Source organism: Gouania willdenowi, chromosome 19, assembly GCF_900634775.1.
Source record: "Gouania willdenowi chromosome 19, fGouWil2.1, whole genome shotgun sequence".
NCBI classification, from domain to species: domain Eukaryota; kingdom Metazoa; phylum Chordata; class Actinopteri; order Blenniiformes; family Gobiesocidae; genus Gouania; species Gouania willdenowi.
Genome location: NC_041062.1, coordinates 3,539,955 through 3,558,875, shown reverse-complemented (window position 1 = coordinate 3,558,875; position 18,921 = coordinate 3,539,955). Strand labels below are relative to the sequence as shown.

General features: G+C 35.9%; 1 protein-coding gene across 1 annotated transcript; it reads left to right on the top strand.

The window, feature by feature from the left end:
• Window positions 1–6,347: 6,347 nt before the first annotated feature.
• Window positions 6,348–14,888, top strand: pax10 (paired box 10). The gene is made up of 7 exons (XM_028476807.1): window positions 6,348–6,541; window positions 7,266–7,463; window positions 11,237–11,319; window positions 11,406–11,559; window positions 12,781–12,854; window positions 14,562–14,694; window positions 14,780–14,888. The coding sequence occupies exons 1-7, from the start codon at window positions 6,436–6,438 to the stop codon at window positions 14,878–14,880; spliced, it is 849 nt and encodes a 282-aa protein (XP_028332608.1). The 5' UTR covers window positions 6,348–6,435; the 3' UTR covers window positions 14,881–14,888.
• Window positions 14,889–18,921: the final 4,033 nt, after the last annotated feature.

Here is an 18,921-nt window from a genome sequence, read left to right as displayed (position 1 = left end):
AGACACACAAAATAACCAGGTCAGGGGTCAAAGACTGCCCTAAATCGGACAATTGTGTATTTCTGCCTCCTTCGGGATCATATTTCTACTCCTGATGTGAGTCGAAGCAACAACACATACGACTTTTCAGTGTAGACTGTGTTAAATCTACATTTTTTACTGTACATGACACCAAATATTTGTTCTCTGTCTGTCCCTCATTTCTCTCTCTCTCTCTCTCTCTCTCTCTCTCTCCTTTTCTCTCTCCTTTCTTCCCTCGTTCTCTCCCACCCCACCCCTCACTCTCTCTCCCTCTTCTTCACTGCCCCAGGCAGTGTGTCTAGTTTCACAGAGCAATTGAAGGTGACAGGGACAGAGAGAGAGGGAGAGGGAGGGTGGGACAGAGGGAGGACACATCACAGTATCGCCCGAGGCTACACAACAGTAGAGGAAGAGCGAAAGATGGAGGGACAAAGAGAAAAGAGAGGAAGATCAGTAAAGTACTTATAGGCATTTCCATAAGCAGGTAATATGTAATAAAATGCTGAAATATGGCTTTAAGTGTGTGTGTGTGTGTGTGTTTCTTCAGGTTGCCAGATATTAGCTTTCAATCCCTGTCATCACTTTAGTTTGTGTGTGTGTGTGTGTGTGTGTGTGTGTACGTGTGTGAGTTTGAGGTTCTCATTCTGCCTCAGTTACCCAGAATACACCAACACACCATGATTCAGTCAGTATGAGAGCAATTATAATGCTTTCCTGTTTGTTTGTTTTTTGTTTTTTTTATTTTAACAACTTGATGAATATTTGTCATGGCATCGTAACCATGGCGATTGCCTCCACAGCTACTGCTTCCCCTCTCAGTCCCTGTCCACCTCCCCTTCCCCATCCCCCCTTCAGCGCTGAAAAAGCGAGGGATGGCGAGAGAGGAAGAGAGGGAGGAGGGAGAGAGAGGTGACAGTAATGAACTAACAAGATGCACTAAAAAAAAAAATGCATGTCCTGGAGCTACATGAATCTTTGCAGTGAAGCACGCGCCATCCCTCTCTCACGCACACACACACACACACACACACACACAATAATGCACTCAGCACATAGGGGATCACGCAGGTTATGCCACATTTCGACAACTGGAACACTGTAAGATGCAACTGCATTTTCAGGTTAAAAGATAAACAAATGGGTAACCAGCTGGAAAACAAAAGGAAACAGGGTGAATGTTGTGTTAAAACCATGTTTTGTTTTTTTTTTATTGGTTTGTTTGTTTGTTTCACTAAATAGAATAGAATAGAACTTTATTTGTCATTGCAACAAGTACAACAACGTTGCAAAATCCCTTCTGGCAGTGCAAACAACAATAATTTTAAATAGAAAAAATGAGAAACAAAGAAAATAGTGCAAAAAAAAATAAAAATAAGAATCAGGGTGCAAAAGCTGCCAGTAAAAATGAAAAAAAAAGAAGATATTTACAACATTGACCTTAGATTCTTATTGCTGAGGCACATGGTGTGTTTACTGTTTACTAAATGCCTAATTACATAATTAAATATTATATAGATAGATAGATAGATAGATAGATAGATAGATAGATAGATAGATAGATAGATAGATAGATAGATAGAACGGTATAAAAACACATTTAAAACAACAATAAAATGATGACACGTGATGATTAGTGTTAGTTATTGCGCTGGGTTCGTGATAAGTTCTAGCTTATTGTTAGATGATCTGTTATCGAGCTGCTATGTTACTTCCAGTGAAACTAAGGCTAAACACACACACACACACACACACACACACACACACACACACACACACACACACACACACACACACACACACACACACCATCTCTAACAAGTATCTAAAGCTATCTTCTTGGGTTTTTCTGTGGCTCGCCTGTTATTCTACTAAACCTTCTATTTTTGTTTATTAATAAAAACTTGCTTACTGCAGTCTAAAAACATATTATAAAGCTTTGATTTCAGGTTCATTAAAGTGCACCACTTCTGCCTTTAACTATGTATTTGTCCCATTATACTTCCTGCAATATGGGGTCCTACTTGTTTTTTATACCTTTGAACTTGTCAGGTCCCTTTCTTTCTCAGAGGCACGTCTCAAAGTAAAGTAACAGGGAAAGAGGGGGTGAGAGACTGTGAGCAATGGGGGCAGCAGGGAAAGAATAGCAGAGTATGAAAGAGAGAGGGAGCGACAGAGAGAAAGGGAGCGCAAAGTCTTGTCAACCGGAAATAAAACAAACTGGCACCCTCCCCATCCCCAAGCCCCTACACCCACCCCAAAGTCACATACTTCCTCCTCACTCCCTCTTTCCTCTTTCCTCTGTGCCGCCCTTCTTCCATCTTCCATTTTTCTCTTTGGCTTCAAAGAGATATATTTAAACTCTGCTCCTGCTTTGAATCTTCCATTACATACCGTCATACCTGCGTCATTGTGGACACCTTACATCAGACTTTGTGTGTTTCTGGGATACTTTAGTGTTCCCTGGGTCCAAAACAATGCTCTTTTTCTGTTGCCCTATAGCTTTAAGCTTGTTGTGTAATAAAGACAGGGCAATACCGTGGAAACAAAACATTTCTTGTGACCCCACCCACCTTTAACACCTTTACAGTCCTATATAAGCAACAGTGAGAGGAATTAGATAATCCAGGAAGTACAAGAGTAGAACAAAAGAGAACATTACTTTAAATAAGTGACTGCACCTTGTTTTTTCCCCTTTTGTAAAACAATCTCACACATTTACTGCAATTCAGGCACATACTGTACCATTCAGTTCTCACACAATGTTAAAAATGTAAAAGCCTTTATTTATTTACTGACTGTTTTCAAGATTTTGACAAAAAAAAAAAGCCTGACTGATGTGGGATTTTGAATAATGCTAATACCAATACTGGGGTTTTTAACAAGCCAATATCTGCCAATAATCAATTAATCAATCCAATATATGAAATGGGAAAATTGATATACACAAAATATGCAGTATATTTTACATGAACACAAATTTTTGTACAACACAAAATATGATTCCAGACAAAGAAACACAACACAACTAAATTAAAATAAGGAATACTAAATTGTACACCGTCAACAAAAGGACTGTAAAGCCACTGATGAGTGAGAAAAGGCAAACTTAATTTCTGAAATACAATGTTGAATAAATATTCAAAAATATAGTTGCTCAAATCACAAACAGTAAACATGGATTAATCAAAAATGTAATTTTAAACAATGAAGTGTTGTCATTTTGTAATCATTACTGCTGAATTAATAGTTGCAGCTTATAAAGGAAGAAAGCACAGAGCCACAGAACACAGCAAAAAAAAGTTTACATGTTCAAACTACATTAGTGTCATATTATAGCTGGCAGATGAGGAAGTAATTGAATACAAGTACTCACGTTACTGTAATTGCGTTGCTTTTATGGGTACTTTTACTTTTTGGAGTATATTTCTAAATCAGCCATTTTACTTATACGTAATTAACTATGTCAGGATATTTGCTACAATTCTACAACCAAGCATAACTGACTAAATTCTTATTTTTTATATATTTTTTCTCTTCATAAACTGCTGACCCCAGATACTCATAATCCACGCGTTCTTAGTAACTCCAGCCACTTTCTATGGTTCAGGTTTGGCATGGCTCTGTTTTAGAGTTCATAAATTTAGCTGCCAACCTGTTCGTCCTCCTGGGTTATTGACCAATGTCGACTAATCGGTGATAGCTAAAAATCGCCTGAACAATAGGCCACACCTATATCTCTAATATGTGATAAACCAAGTCTGTAAATTTACACTAATGCTAACTTTGATGAAGATCTAAAAGCTAAGTTCATACATTAGTTGCTTTCTCTTGGCAAGATTTGATCATCAAAGATCATTGGTTCAAACCCTGGTAGTTTTTGGCTTTTCTGTGCATGCTTGGTTAAATCAGCTCCTTCCCACTGACTAAAAACCTGATTGTGAGGTTCATTAGAGTCTCTAAATCAACCATATATGGCTTTCCATATTAGTTCGCCAATAGAGGGTTTTCACAGCACGTCACCAACCCGGAAGTGGCCATATTGGAGGTACTCAGCAGGAAAACAAAGCAGATCCTGAACCAAAAGAAATGGTGAATTATTGCCGTGTTTTTGGCTGTACCAATCAGTCAGACTGTGAAAAAAAAAATTGGAGTTTTATAGACTGATAAAAGTTATAACAAATCAGGGAGAATAATGTCAAAAGTTATCAGAGGAAAGGAGACACTTATGGCAAACATCTGGACAACATCTGAATTTGTTTGGCCCATTTCTTGTCAGGGAACTGAATTGTTGACAGAAGTGGCTCTGAACTCATTTTCTAGTGTGATGATAATAATAATTCATATCAAGCTGCTGCATGTGACATTATTGACTTAATATAATCACGTTTAATAGCCTGCTACAGTAGCAACACAGATGTTTAAATGTAGAGCTGTATTTCTCATTGTATTTCAGGTAAAAGGTCTGAACTTTATATAAAGGATGACCCAGATTGGGTTAGGGTTAAAACCATAGTAGTTGACCATATCAGGATACGCATAGATCCAAGACAAGGAAACCAAATCGTATGGATCTACACCATCAATGAACCATAACTTTTCCAAATATCGTGACCAAGTCCTTCCCTGTATGTCTTTGTATCTATAACACATTTTGAGGAGCATTTCTGTGGTATTGGACATTTATTTATCGCATGTTTACATCCGAGTGCCTCCAATATGGCCACGCATCCAGGTTACTGCCCAGAATGTGACGTAGGTGAATATCCTCTATATATGGTTACAAGAAAAATGCAATTTTACGTTTTCTAAATGTATATCTGACTTTTTTGGTATTGTATTATTTCTTCATTACTGTTTTCTTTAAACGTACAGGGGCGATAAAGATGGAACTACAGTTGCTCTAGTGATCCATCATGGCTTTATCAAAGTCCCACGGAATATAACTTTAAGACCCAAACGATGATAATATGAGAATGACCGACTTGACTTCACTTTTATAATGTCAGATGTCTGGAGGCAGAACACTTGACTGACAATTGTGCTCAAAAAGTATGTGTAATTTATGGCTAAATTTGAATTCCATCATCTATTTATCATCCACTATCTTTCCATTATCTGTGCTTTTTGCTTTACTCTCGGCCTCCCCTCCTCCTCTCGCTGGCATTAAGTTCAAACTTGACACTGATGTTGACTCACTTTGTCACCCCTCGGTGGCTTCCTCTCTCTCTCTCTCTCTCTCTCTCTCCTCTCGCTCTTTCTCTCTCTCTATCGCTTGGAGGACAAGAGTGCCCGCAGACGCATTTCTCTCTAAAGCCCCCTCCCTCTCACTCTCTCTCACCCTGTCTAACTCTCTCCATCTCTTTCACCCACTCTCTCTCTCTCTCTCTCTCTCTCTGTCTCTCACTCTATCTCACACACACACATGCACACACACACATGCACACAGTATTGTCAACAAAGCTGGAGAACAAGGGACGTGGGGGGAACAGGGGAATAAAGGTCCACCAAGGAGGAGATTAACACATCGCATCTTCACACCTGGATATTTGGTAAGTTTATAAAAAACTTTGTCTTTAGAGCACTTTAGTGTATTTGTCTTGTTGCTAGTCACTTGAGATGGCAATTTTGGATCAAAGATGTCGCAAATAGTCCCCGTCCCCCCCCACCAAAAAAATAATGTTTTCCAAGTAAAATGTGGAAAGATAAATCGTGTTGTCTGGTTTGACCTTTGACATTGTGTCGTTGCAGTTTTTAAAGAGATTTCAACACTCCACTTTTGACATTTTCATGCCTTCCTTTATTTGGTTTTCGGAAATATTACATAACACAAGACATATAAAGCCCTTTAACGCCACACGAGCACTTTGGGTTGCACTGAAAGTTCGGCTTAATTTTGGTTTTTCGTAGGAAATCTAAAGCCGTTGACGTGTTCGATGGATGCGTGCGTGTGTATGTGTGTGCGTGCCCCACTGTTCCAGCAAATAAGGAAACTAAAAGCTATACAGAAGCATCATAAATGTCATATATCTTTTAGAGTAGGTTCTAGTGTACCTAATCTCCCCATGGTATACCAATGTATAACACACACGCGTTACGACAGCAAGCATGTAACTAACTCCATTTCTGTCTGTCATCATGAGGCTAATTCACCACAATGCCAACCATGTGTGAACTCATGCGATATGAACCCCCTCCTTCTCTTTCTTCTTCTTCTTCTTCTTCTTCTTCTTCTTCTTCTTCTTCTTCTTCTTCTTCTTCTTCTTCTTCTTTGCCATGCTCTTACCTCTTGACCCTCCTCCCCACCCCCTCAGGAGGAAGGACTGGAGGACTGAGGCGTTGAGGTGACAATAAACAAGGAACGCGCGCACAGGACAGGACTTGATTTCTCTTCATGGTGGTTCGGGCGTGTGTAGTATGTATGAGAAGTTAACCATGCTGAACCTGCAGAATGGCTCAAACTGGAGTGGGCCTAACAACTGGTACCATGACCCCACCGGCGTTCAGACCCAGCACAGCTCAGGTAGGACACCGATGCTCCAAAATGATGAACATGTCACAAATTTTGTCCATTGCGTCAGAATTATTATTGTAATTGCGTAATAATTGATAATTAATTACAGGTATTGCGTAATTGAAATTGTAAATTTAAAAACCTGTTGCTATCGTAATCGTAATTAAATTGTAATTGAGTTTAGGTAATTGACTTTGTAACTGCAATTGCTGTAAAAATTCTTTAAAAATTGTCAATTATATTTTAACGCAAAACTGGGGAACCATGTTACAATTCTAAATACAATTCTGTACATATAAACAATTATTAAAATATGTTTCATATCAAGCTTTCTCACATTTTACACTTTAAAACAAAAATATAAATCAAGAAGTATAATGACACAAAAAAAACCTATATTTTCATTGATTAGGAAGCCTGACAATTAAACCAATAAATAAATAAATTAGATAGATATTTGTTTTCAGTGTATTTTACAGCTGATTTATTATCAAAAGATGCTAACAGAAAGCTAACACAAGAAGAAGGTTGACTTTTATTAGGTTATTTATTTCAGGCTCAATAATTGTGATTAATTGTAATTGAACTTTGCTAATTGAGAACATAATTGTAATTGACTTTCTGAGGATGAAAAATAATCGTAATTCAATTGTAATTGAACACGAATATTTGAAAACGTAATTGTAACTGAAAAATGTAATTGACCCCAACCCCTGTGTCTCCTTCCTGCCAGTGTCTGAGGGCTGTCTATTGGATACGGATGGCAGCATGGGGGGCGAGGCAGGGGTCGGAGGAGTTGGCAGGGGGGGTGGAGGAGTCCCCGTGGAGCGGGACGAGGGCGAGGAGTCTCAGCTGAGGCTACAGCTCAAGAGGAAGCTGCAGAGGAACCGGACCAGCTTCACGCAGGAGCAGATCGAGGCTCTGGAGAAAGGTCAGGCCATGGTGACCTCCTCGCTTTTCAGCCAATCACTGCATGGCCTTTGTGGGCGCAAGGCAGAATAGAGTGTGTCACATGACACAGCCTTTCCTCTTTGTGGTGCATTTAATTCTCTAACATATTATTTGCATTATTCTTTATTTAATTTTTTTGACTGTAAAAGAAAAATGTTATTTTTTACAATTTTTTTTCTTCATTTCAGCCAACACAGTACAGTAAAAAGATAATTTTTTTAAGAATAATTTTTCAATTTATAAAATTCAGGTCCAAAAAATCTATTCAGGTGGCACTACATCAGGGTTTTTCAACCTTGGGGTCAGGAGCCTGAAATTGAAATGGAGTCGCTTGAAATTTCGGAAAAAATTAAATAGATTTTTTAATTATTATCCTTTTTTCATTATTAAAACAATGCACAACCTTAAACTACTGTATTTCTGTACTGTCATTTTGTGAAATATAAATGTAGTAAAACTAATATTTAGTAAAAAACTAAATTATATATATGCCTGAGCTTGGGTCGCCAGAAATTGATATGAAAATGGGGTCACGATCCAAAAAAAAAAAGGTTGGTAAACACTGCAATGAATACTGTTTCTTTCCTCTTATTTACAAAAAGATATTCTTTAAAATGTGTGTTATCACTCGATCATTACATCATTATGCTCTATAGTTGTTTTTAAATAGATTTCTAAGCAAAATGTTGTAGATGGACAAAGGGGGGACTTGGATTCAGAAAAAGCTAAAAAAAAGTTTGATAACCACTGATATAGGACAGTGGTTCCCAAACAGGGGTATGTGTACCCCTAGGGGTACAGGAGCACATTGCAGGGGTTACTCAGAAAGATTTAACAATTAATTAAAAAATAATTGGGAAATGTTCCTATAGTTGTTTTTTAGGCTATTTTTTTGGACAAATTCACCACAAACTCTCAGTATTATTGCTCAATAAGATGCTATATTTTCTTGTAATTTATTGAAACATGAATATTTTATGCTGTACAGTAGAGGCCATTTTATCACACTTCTGAAAATAAGAGACCATAATTAGCTACATTTTACAAAGGACACCGTATTTACTTACTATTGAAGTAATCACATAAAAGTTGAAAAAAAACATGGTATTTCAAGAAAAATGAATTCCACTCATTGTATTTAATTTGTAGATTAAGCCAAAGGGAACCAATGTTTGAGACACATTAAGGGGTTTAGGAGAGCTCGCTGTTCCACAAATGAAAAATAATGTCAAAATATGGAGAGGGTATAAGAGGGGGTACGCATGATTTAACAAAAATGCAAAGGGGGTACACGGGACAAAAAAGATTGGGAACCGCTGATATAAAAATAAATAAAACAACAACAAACCAGAAAATATAACAAAATAATAAAATGTTAGAAATAGGCAACATTGTCTTAGTCTTTAAGACAAATCAATTACACGTATATATACTGTATCTATCATGTATTGATCACATGTAGATTAAGTTGAGGTTTTGTTCCAGGTAATCTTTAACTCCAGGATATAAAAATTTCCTGAAAAACCTCAACTTAACATAATATTTAAAAAGAAGACAAAATGAATCTCACTGGAACGATAACGTATATAAATTCCCTATTGAATAATTTATAAAGACACAATAGTAAACAAAAATACTGAGTACCAAAGACAAACAGTAAAAACAGTAGACACAAAAGGAGGTACATTATAAAACAGTCAGTTACTGGTACAGTACATAGTGAGTACTCATGTGTTAAAGGAGGTATTACCAATTATAGCTGAAAAAAAGGCAAAGCGGGTCTCCATCTCGTAATGAAAACGTTTTTCTGGAGTCGGTATGTTATTTCCTCCATATGATAGATTAATTTCAACTGTAATATAGCGCTAATTACAAGAAAAGCAATCTCAAATCTCAAAATCAAAATATAAAATTTCTAATACTAATAAAAAGGAAAAAACCCAACAAATCCATGACAGTGGGAAGAAACAACTCCCTTTTAACCAGGTTCAGAGGTGGCAGCCATCTGCGTCGACTGGTTGGGGTTAATGGATAGAAGGATGAGAACAGAACAGGATAGAGAGATAGAAGTTAGAACATCAAAGATCAATGACGCAAATCATCCTCTATCTCTGCATCCAAAAATATTCAAGATCTGCTCCGAACAGCCTGTGGCAGCACCTACAGCAGAGTTTTGATGATGCATCATTACAGTAGTTGAGCTATACAACGAGACCAGGCCCCTGTAGCTCTAGATCCACTGAGATAGATCAGAAAACCACCCTTGACTGGATGTGGCTGCAGAAAGCCCTTAAGCTAAATAAGAACGCATAGTCCACTGTGCACCCGAGCGCAAACGTATCAGTGTGGTCACTCCGTGCAAATGACATTAATGAGGTACACTGACCTCAGTGCACAGCCACGGCACAATAACATCATGTGTTGACACAGACGCCAATTAGAACCAAGCCAATTAGAACAATTTGTGAGAAGGACTTGGTTTCCAACCTCATCATTATGCTCACAATCGTAATCAATCACATTCTCCTCATCACTGTTGCATATAATGTTCCGATTAGCAACAAATACATACATTTATGTGTCAACTTGGGGCTGGACGATATGGACCAAAAGTCATATCTCCATATTTTTTCTCAAAACGGCAGCATACAATATAAATCTCAATATTTTTAACTCAATATAAAATCTTACCGGAAAGACATTTCTGGGTAAAATTGGCTGATTTATTCATTTATTAACAAACAGCTGCACAATATCTCTTTTTTTGAGAAGCAGCGATAAAATAAAAATGCATCGTCATTTTCTATATCGCCAAAATAAAAATAAAAATATATCTTGAATCTCAATATATTGCCCAGGCCTATGCCAACTGTGTGGTTAATTTTTAAAGTCAGTAAACACTATTGATAGAACAAATAATTACCATGTATTGCATAACACACACATAAATTGAGCTATTAGTGTACAAGAGGTTATAACGATTGTTAATCAAAAAGAAAATTAGCATTTTATTTTGAAATTCTTCCAAAATTAGATTAAACTAACAGTATAAGATTATTGGATTTTAGTGTTTGCTTACTAGGAAAGCTTCATAAAGGGCTTTTCACTGTTTTTAAAAGTTTGGTCCAAAACGTTCAAATTGTTTTTATTGCCTGGATGACATCATCAGCCCATGATGTTTTGGGCCCCATTCAAGATGGCGCCCCTCCCCCCTGGCTCTTTAACTGTAAATTAATTTCAAAATTGATCTTCTGATCGGAACAGTTTGTAAAAACATTTGAGGATCAGTTTAAGTAGGAGTGGCATTGTCTTGTTTAGACTTGTCAACAACAAAAATGTCAGTAATTACTCAGCTATGAATTGATAGGTATGTTTCTTATTTGCAAAACAGCTTCAACTCTTCAAGGTTCCCTTTTTCCTGAAATGAAATGTTCATCGTGCTGCTTTTCTAACTTCAATCTTTGCATTTCAACTTTCTGCATGTTTGACAGTGATGAATAATTCATCTCAAAGTGCAACAGATAAATATTTTAAACATAGTTGTAAGTGTACCTCTCAGCTTCCTGCATCCACGGAACAATAATTGTAATTATTATAAAATTATAATTACAATAAATACCTCATGTAACTTTAAATATCTCAAGGGTTGGATTTCTTCAATTATTAATCAAATAAATGTGAATCCTGCTTTCTGTTGTCTTTACGTTCGGGTTTTACATTGTGTGTTTGACATGAAGTTAATATCCTCCACAGAATTTGAAAGGACACACTACCCAGATGTTTTTGCCAGAGAGAGATTGGCAAATAAGATTGATTTACCTGAGGCCAGGATACAGGTATGGATGGAAGCTCTTAATCTAAGCTCACAAATGTGACAAAATGTCTGATTTCTCCTCGGCTCTGATGGCACTCTGACTGACAGGTGTGGTTTTCAAACCGAAGAGCCAAGTGGAGGAGGGAGGAGAAGCTGCGCAATCAAAGAAGGTCAGGAGGTGTGACTTCCTGTTCGCAGAGCCAAGCCCCTCTGAGCACTTCCTTCAACACGTCCGTCTATCATCATCACAGCAGCAGTTCAGGTAAACAGCAGCAGAATGCACACCAGCCTCACTCTCAGTAACAATGTCACTTCAGAGTTACTAAAACAGAAGTTGCTTGATTAGTTCCTTCGTATGGACTTGAAATCATGCAGAAACCTCACAAATGCACAAAACTCATGTCCAACGGTGCACATACAAACTCATTGTTGTATGAAAATGTTAAAAAAAAAAAAAAAATCATTCAAAAACTAGTGCATTTTGTTTTGCAAATAAGAAACATACCCATTAAACAAATACAGGTCGTGACCCCCTTTTTATATCACAAATTTCTGGCAACCCCAGGGACATTTTCTTTTAAATAGAATTTTTTCATGATCATGCTTGTTATACTGTGTTAGAAATACAGACTAGCCAGGAATAGTGCACAACGTGACAAGATGCACCAGCTCAGATATTTTTTATATTGCATTTTTCTATTTGAACTACATTTATATTTGAGAAAGTGAAAGTATAGAATACTTGTTTGAGATTGCGTGTGGTAAAGAATAATAATGAAATAATAATATTAATTTGTTCCTGTTTTTCTGAGTCGTGGGCGTCTGCCGGTGCCTATCTTTGGCTCACACTGGGCGCTAGGCGGGGGTACACCATGGACAGGGCGCCAGTCCATCGTAGACATATACAACTCCAAGGTTGAAAAAAACACTGAAATACAGCATGTTTTACACATACAAAGAAAAATCTTTCAGGCACAAAAAATGTTTCTTTGTGTAAAACATACTGTGTTTGTTTGATAGGTATGTTTCTTATTTGCAAAACAAAATGTCTTAACCACACTGAGTTTGTTTAGTGAATCGTTGGGCTGTGAGTTAAACATGTTCTGTGCGTTTGTGAGTCAGTTTCGGCATGATTTTAACTCCGTACGCTTTGCAGAAGAAAAGTTTGCCTAGTTTAGACGTACAAGCATCAAAGCTTCACCGTTTGACATTTGAAGGCAGGGAAACCATTAGAGTTCCTCCATTAGGATGCATCTATATTAAAGCATTCCCACTGTGAGTTGCTCTCATCACATGAGAGTAAAATGTGTGTGTCCATTACTGCATGCTCACCGTTTGTGTGTGTGTGTGTGCGTGTGTGTGTGTGTGTGTGTGTGTGTGTGTGTGTGTGTGTGTGTGTGTGTGTGTGTGTGTGTGTGTGTGTGTGTGTGTGTGTGTGTGTGTGTGTGTGTGTGTGTGTGTGTGTGTGTGTGTTTCTCTCCAGGGTCCATGTTGACTCAGGCTGAGTCGTCCCTGCCCAGCTACAGCTCCCTGTCAGTTTTCTCCTCTGGAGTCCAGGTTGGGCATTCACCGTTCATTATTCATCAGTAGACGACCGTCAAAACTTTACCAAAGCACGTTGTCATCACAGAGCAGTGTTATCACATCAAGGCACAGGAAAACCTTTAATAACGTGTGACATAATCAGTGAAAAGACAAGTACTTTTTATTATTATTATTATTATTATTATTATTATTATTATTATTATTATTGAATCAATAATGATAAGTTTATCATTCTATTGTATTTTTGTGGTCAAAATATGGGTGAATGGAAAAGAAACAACTTAATTTATTTCTTCTTGGTCCATTGAAGGATTTTCAAAATTAAAGCTGTTTCATAGAATAGAATAGAATAGAATAGAATAGAATAGAATAGAATAGAATAGAATAGAATAGAATAGAGTAGAATAGACCTTTATTGATCCCCAGGCCAGAGGGGAAATTCACACGTTGCAACAGCACAATACAATAGCAGACAGTAAGAACACAAATAACTACCAACATAGGATAATAGTGCAAATATATGACTGTGGGACAGGCATAAATTACAAATAATAATAATAATAATAATAATAATAATAATAATAATAATAATAATAATAATAATAATAAATTTGATCTGGTTAACAAGGGAGATAGAACACACTCTTAAAACAATTTCATATAGCTCACATTAAGACTTAATTAATTACATTGTTGACAATCAAAGTGCATTTTTTTCTTTTTTTAAAGGTACTATAAAGTGTGAAGAAATATTTCTTTTAAATCACAATAATCGTGACCCAAGGACCATAGATCTGAAGCAAGAGTAAAACTAGTCTATTACATTAATTTAATTCATTATTGATAATCTTACTGCGTTAGTTTGTTGCTGACTGATGCTTCATAAATAATCCAAGCATCACTTTTTTTTTGTCAATTTTGGTAGAAAACTATACAAGTAGCTGTGGTAACAATACCTAAAGGAAGTCAATAGATTAATAATAATAATAATAATAATAATAATAATAATAATAATAATAATAATAATACCATTATAAGACCAACTGTTATTTCAAGTTAAATAATTGTACAAAACAAACAAAGCAGAATTTTCTTAACTGGTGTTCTAAGAAATGGGTGAATCATGCTTTTCGTTGCTTTTATGTCTTTCACATTGTTTAAAAAGATTAACTTAATTGTAAATACTCACAGGTAGTTAACGTTAATATTTACTCACAGTTTCTAAAGACCCATCTAAAATTATATCTAAAACTGTAATACAATAACAATCATGCCCCAAATAAACAAATGAATGAGTGAATTAATTCATTCGTTCATTATTTAATAACCAAATAAATGAATGAATAAATAAATAAATGAATGAATGAATTCATTAATTATTTAATAACCAAATAAATGATTGAATAAATAAATAAATAAATAAATGAATGAATGAATGAATGAAAAATAAATGAATGAATGAATGAAAAATTAAATAAATCAATGAATGAATGAATCAATCAATGAATACATAAGTGAATGAATGAATGAATGAATGAATGAATGAATGAATGAATGAATAAAAGAAAGAAAGAAAGAAAGAAACACACAATAGCACCCTCTTGTGGTGAAGGTGAAAACATCATTTAAAAATAGAGTAAATTCAGCATCTACTTTTTTTTCTTTTTGAATTGAAGGTTTTTAAACGTCTCTAATCTGTGTCTTTGTGTTCATTTATAGTCCATTCCTCCTCAGTCGGCTTCCTCTTACTCCTGCATGTTACCACCATCACCATCTGCACCACGCAGCTTTGACTCCTCTGCCTACTCATCCCCCCATCTGCAGACCCCACCTTCAGCCAGCTCCAACACAGGTGAACCTGCTGCACACTTTACAACTATAAATCCAATTCAACACCCACTGACTGCATCTCATCTCTCTGTCATTTCTCTTCATAGGACTCATATCACCTGGAGTGTCTGTGCCAGTCCAGGTACCAGGAGCTGAAGCACAGAGCATGAGTCAGAACCTGGGTCAATACTGGGCCAGGTTACAGTAAACCTCTGACAATCAAAGCAGAAAGTTAAAAAAAAAAAAAAAAATCAGAAACTGTGTGGGGAAAAATACGAGTACAGAGGCTTTAAGGAAACATAGAGCTGAGCTATGGAGGGACCTCAATGGGTGGCAAAGCCCAACATGCATTAAATGTTTACAGATTCAGCCAAGAGCAGCTTTGGTTGCACTTAACAGTACACTGGTCTTACTGGTTTCAGTAGTAGTAGGTGGCACTTGATAACAAAAGAGAGAAAGACAAGTGAGGGAATAACTTTTAGTGTTACTTTGGGAAAAGAACATAATCAACCATCACGTCCAAATCCTATTTTAATCAGTTACTACTTTTGTTAAAGTGAGGAACCAACCAGGATTCATTTATCAACGTTTCAACATTAGCATTATGGAAAGAAAAACACGTTTACGTCACTAAACCTGAAAGATTTAATTACATATCAAACATTTTTCACTAATAACTTCTATCATCATAAACCTGTTTGTTAATATTTTATTGTATTTATTTATTTTCCCTAATTACCACATGTATTTTACTTTCCAATCGACAATCGGAAAGAGGTATGGGTTACTGAGTATTTTGGGAAATCAAAAAAAAATGCAAAAATTTACTTAAATTAAAAAAAGAAGGGAAAAAAAACAATGGGTAATATTGTTTAGTCTTTTCCAGATCCAAAACACTATAATATCAAAATGATATCATAAAAAGAAAATCAAATCACTCCACATTATCAGTATTAATCACTTATATCAATACATTTATAGATATTTTACTATTTTAACCTCCAAATAATCTTAATGCTAAAAATAAAAACAAAAAAGTCAACGCCTTCATGCAGTACCATAAAAGTCCTCTAGGGGCTGCAAAAGCACACTATGGGAATATCTGACTGTGCGTTGTTGGGAAACCATAAAATATATTTTCAGACATGACGTGAATTACTATTTCTGCTGTGAAATATAATAAAAGTAATCAAAGTTTGGTCTATTTTGAGGATAATATTGTGAGAGAGAGAGAGAAAAAGAAAAAAGTAGATTACAGAGTGATCCAGGGACCTATTAACTCAGCTTTGTAGTCTCCAAATGTTAAAGCCAAGAATTGAGCACTATTTTTTATTATATATGGTAAACTAACTATATTGTTGCACTACGATGCTGATGATGGCGTAACACCAGCGGATGTTGGGTGTATTGTGAAGTGTAACCACAGTATGTTGTTCTCTGAACATGAGCTACTGTATGTCCATCTACTGTGATGACTTGTAGTTAAACTAAAAGAAGGAAGGGGAAAAAATGGGTCAAAGAAGCTTTAAAAAAAAAAAGGGATCCTGCCTGTCCTGCCAGCAACATTACACTGAAACCGCATATTTTTGTACAGACATCCATGTATAATGGAGATATTTGTGGATTACTGTCAGGTGTTACTGGAGAGAAGAATGTAGCATCTTATGGACAGATCAACATCACCTATAGTTAATTTTCTCAATGCGAACGGGTGATGTTAATATTGTTATTATTATGATTATTATTAGTATCACAGTGTCCAACGTTATACTAACTGTAAACTAGTTGTTGACTAAATATGTCAGATTTACAGGTAAGACGACGTTTCTAAATACTGTGAAGGAGATGAACTTTTCGTCGCATCGGTTTGTGACAAAAAAAAAAAAGAAAGAAAAAGATCTCGGTTAGCTGAGATGCTAACTTAGATTGACTGGGTTTTTTATCGTACGTTAGCGACAATCAAGCATCTATGCCAGGGATGTCGAACTCATTTTAGTTCAGGGGCCAAATACGGATCAGAAAAGAGCAAATTCAACATGTGCCCTGGTTTACACTTCCATGTATAAATGATATATATAAATGATTAAATATGTGAGTATATTCATCCCTGCAAGATCTTTACTAACAATTCCCTGATTTGGGGAATTTTAGAACATTTCTTGGAAAACATTTTAAAAAAATGTCCAGATTTGGGAAAAATTGAGAGTTCTTTCAACAATTTCAGATTAAAAATGACTGTGGTCATGTGATATAAAAAACTGGAAAACTGAGTTCTGCTAATATTGTGGATTTTATTTGATTTTTTTGTATTTGGAGGGGCTGAGAAATCTACAACTGAATTAGTTGGTGATTTACTAAATGTTTCATGTTTTTTTTCTATCAATTCTACTTTCTCGAGTGTGCCAAATTTGATGCTCTAAAGGGCCAGATTTGGCCCCTGGGCCTGGAGTTTGACACATGATCTACACGCACCAAATATAAAGATTCTGCCTTCAAACTGCAAACATGCAAACACGTGACAATCAAAACTGCAGGTGAAGGAGATTTAACTGTGAATTTATGGCTTTACTGGTAAAACTGTGAGGACTGTGCATGACCAAAAAAAGCTGCTGCGAGACAATCACCTCCTCCCAGATACAGTATAAGTCAGGTAACCTATTGTAGAAAAACGTTCAACCTCTGCACGCGTTCATCTGACTGAGGGTTTGGTTGAAGCATCTAACTTCTTTTTGTCGCTCACTTGTTCACGGAAGTCTTTTGTGTTGTTTTTGTTGATGTTGTGTGTTGTAATAGTCCTCTATAGCTACCAAGAGTCACCCCTTTTTGTGAAGGCCTCAGGTCCCTTTAATGAAATAAAACACTGTAATGAAGAGAAAGCAAAGTGTACGTGCTTCATTTTTAAAAGGTAAGATTCTTATAGTCTCTTATAGTGTGTCATTCAAGCATTTAAATAAAACCCATAAACAGTTCTCATGTCATATAGTACAGTGATGTTAAACTTATTTTAGTTTAAGGGCTGAATTCAGAGTTCAGGCAGGAAAATGAGCAATTTCACCATTAATGTGTCATTGCCACTCAATGCAAAAACATAAGGTTATTGAAGGCACCAACAATATCCAAGCAATAAATGATAGATATTTGTTTTTGCAAGATCTTTACTAAAATTTCCTTGATTTTGTGACCAATTTTTGATCAATTTGAGGAAAATTGCATTTTTTTTGTTTTTGTTTTGTTTTTTTGAATAGAGTTCTTTCAACATTTTGTGATTCAAAAATACTGAAGTGATGTGATATAAGCATGGAAAACTCATGCCAAAACCTCACAAATGCACAAAATATGTTTAACTCACTCTTAGCGATTCACAAACTACGTGTTGTTTGCAAATACAACAACAAAAAAAAAAAAAAAACATAAATATCATTTACAAACTCATACATTTTGTTTTGCAAATAAGAAACATACCTATCAAACAAACGCAGTAAATTTTAAACAAACACTGACAGTTGTTTTGTACTTAAATGAATTATTATTATTATTATTATTATTATTATTATTATTATTATTATTATTATTATTATTATCACCTTCTCCCAGATATAAGTCAGGTAACCTATTGTAGAAAAACGTTCAACCTCTGCACTCGTTCATCTGAACGAGGATTTGGTTGAAGCATATACTGTAACTTCTTTTATTATTATTATTATTATTATTATTATTATTATTATTATTATTATTATTATTATTATTATTATTATATCTACAACTACATTAGTTGGTCATTTGCACAATGATTCATGTTTTCTCTGTCACTTTTTACTATCTCCCGTGGGCCCAATTGGATGCTCTAAATGGACGGATTTGGCCTCCAGGCCTTGAGTTTGACACATGAGCATGTGATTTAGAACAAGAGCATGGAGATTTGCCCTTGAATGTGTGGTTTCCACCCATTTCCACCCATTCATTCCAGTTATGTGCAGCAGAGACGTTGTTGCCAACAATGGATAGTACAGGTACAGTATGTTGTCAATGTCAACCAAGGCTTTAGAAAGACAATTTCAACAATATTTAGTCACAGTTTGGTTTTTTTCTAGTTAATGGTATATATTTCATGCATGGAAGTCAAATTTCCGAGTTGAACACAGAAAGCAATGACACCACAGTAAAATCCGCATGGAGTTAAAGCTATGTAGCGTTGTATATATGGAGGATAAACATCCCCCCTAAAAGACTGTCCATCGGTAGCAACATG

Excerpts from the sequence above, each read along its gene's own strand:
- pax10 (XM_028476807.1), top strand. The coding sequence starts at position 6,436 with ATGTATGAGAAGTTAACCATGCTGAACCTGCAGAATGGCTCAAACTGG. Across the intron at positions 7,464-11,236 it reads GATCGAGGCTCTGGAGAAAG|AATTTGAAAGGACACACTAC; the intron begins GTCAGGCCATGG and ends TATCCTCCACAG. Across the intron at positions 11,320-11,405 it reads TACCTGAGGCCAGGATACAG|GTGTGGTTTTCAAACCGAAG; the intron begins GTATGGATGGAA and ends TCTGACTGACAG.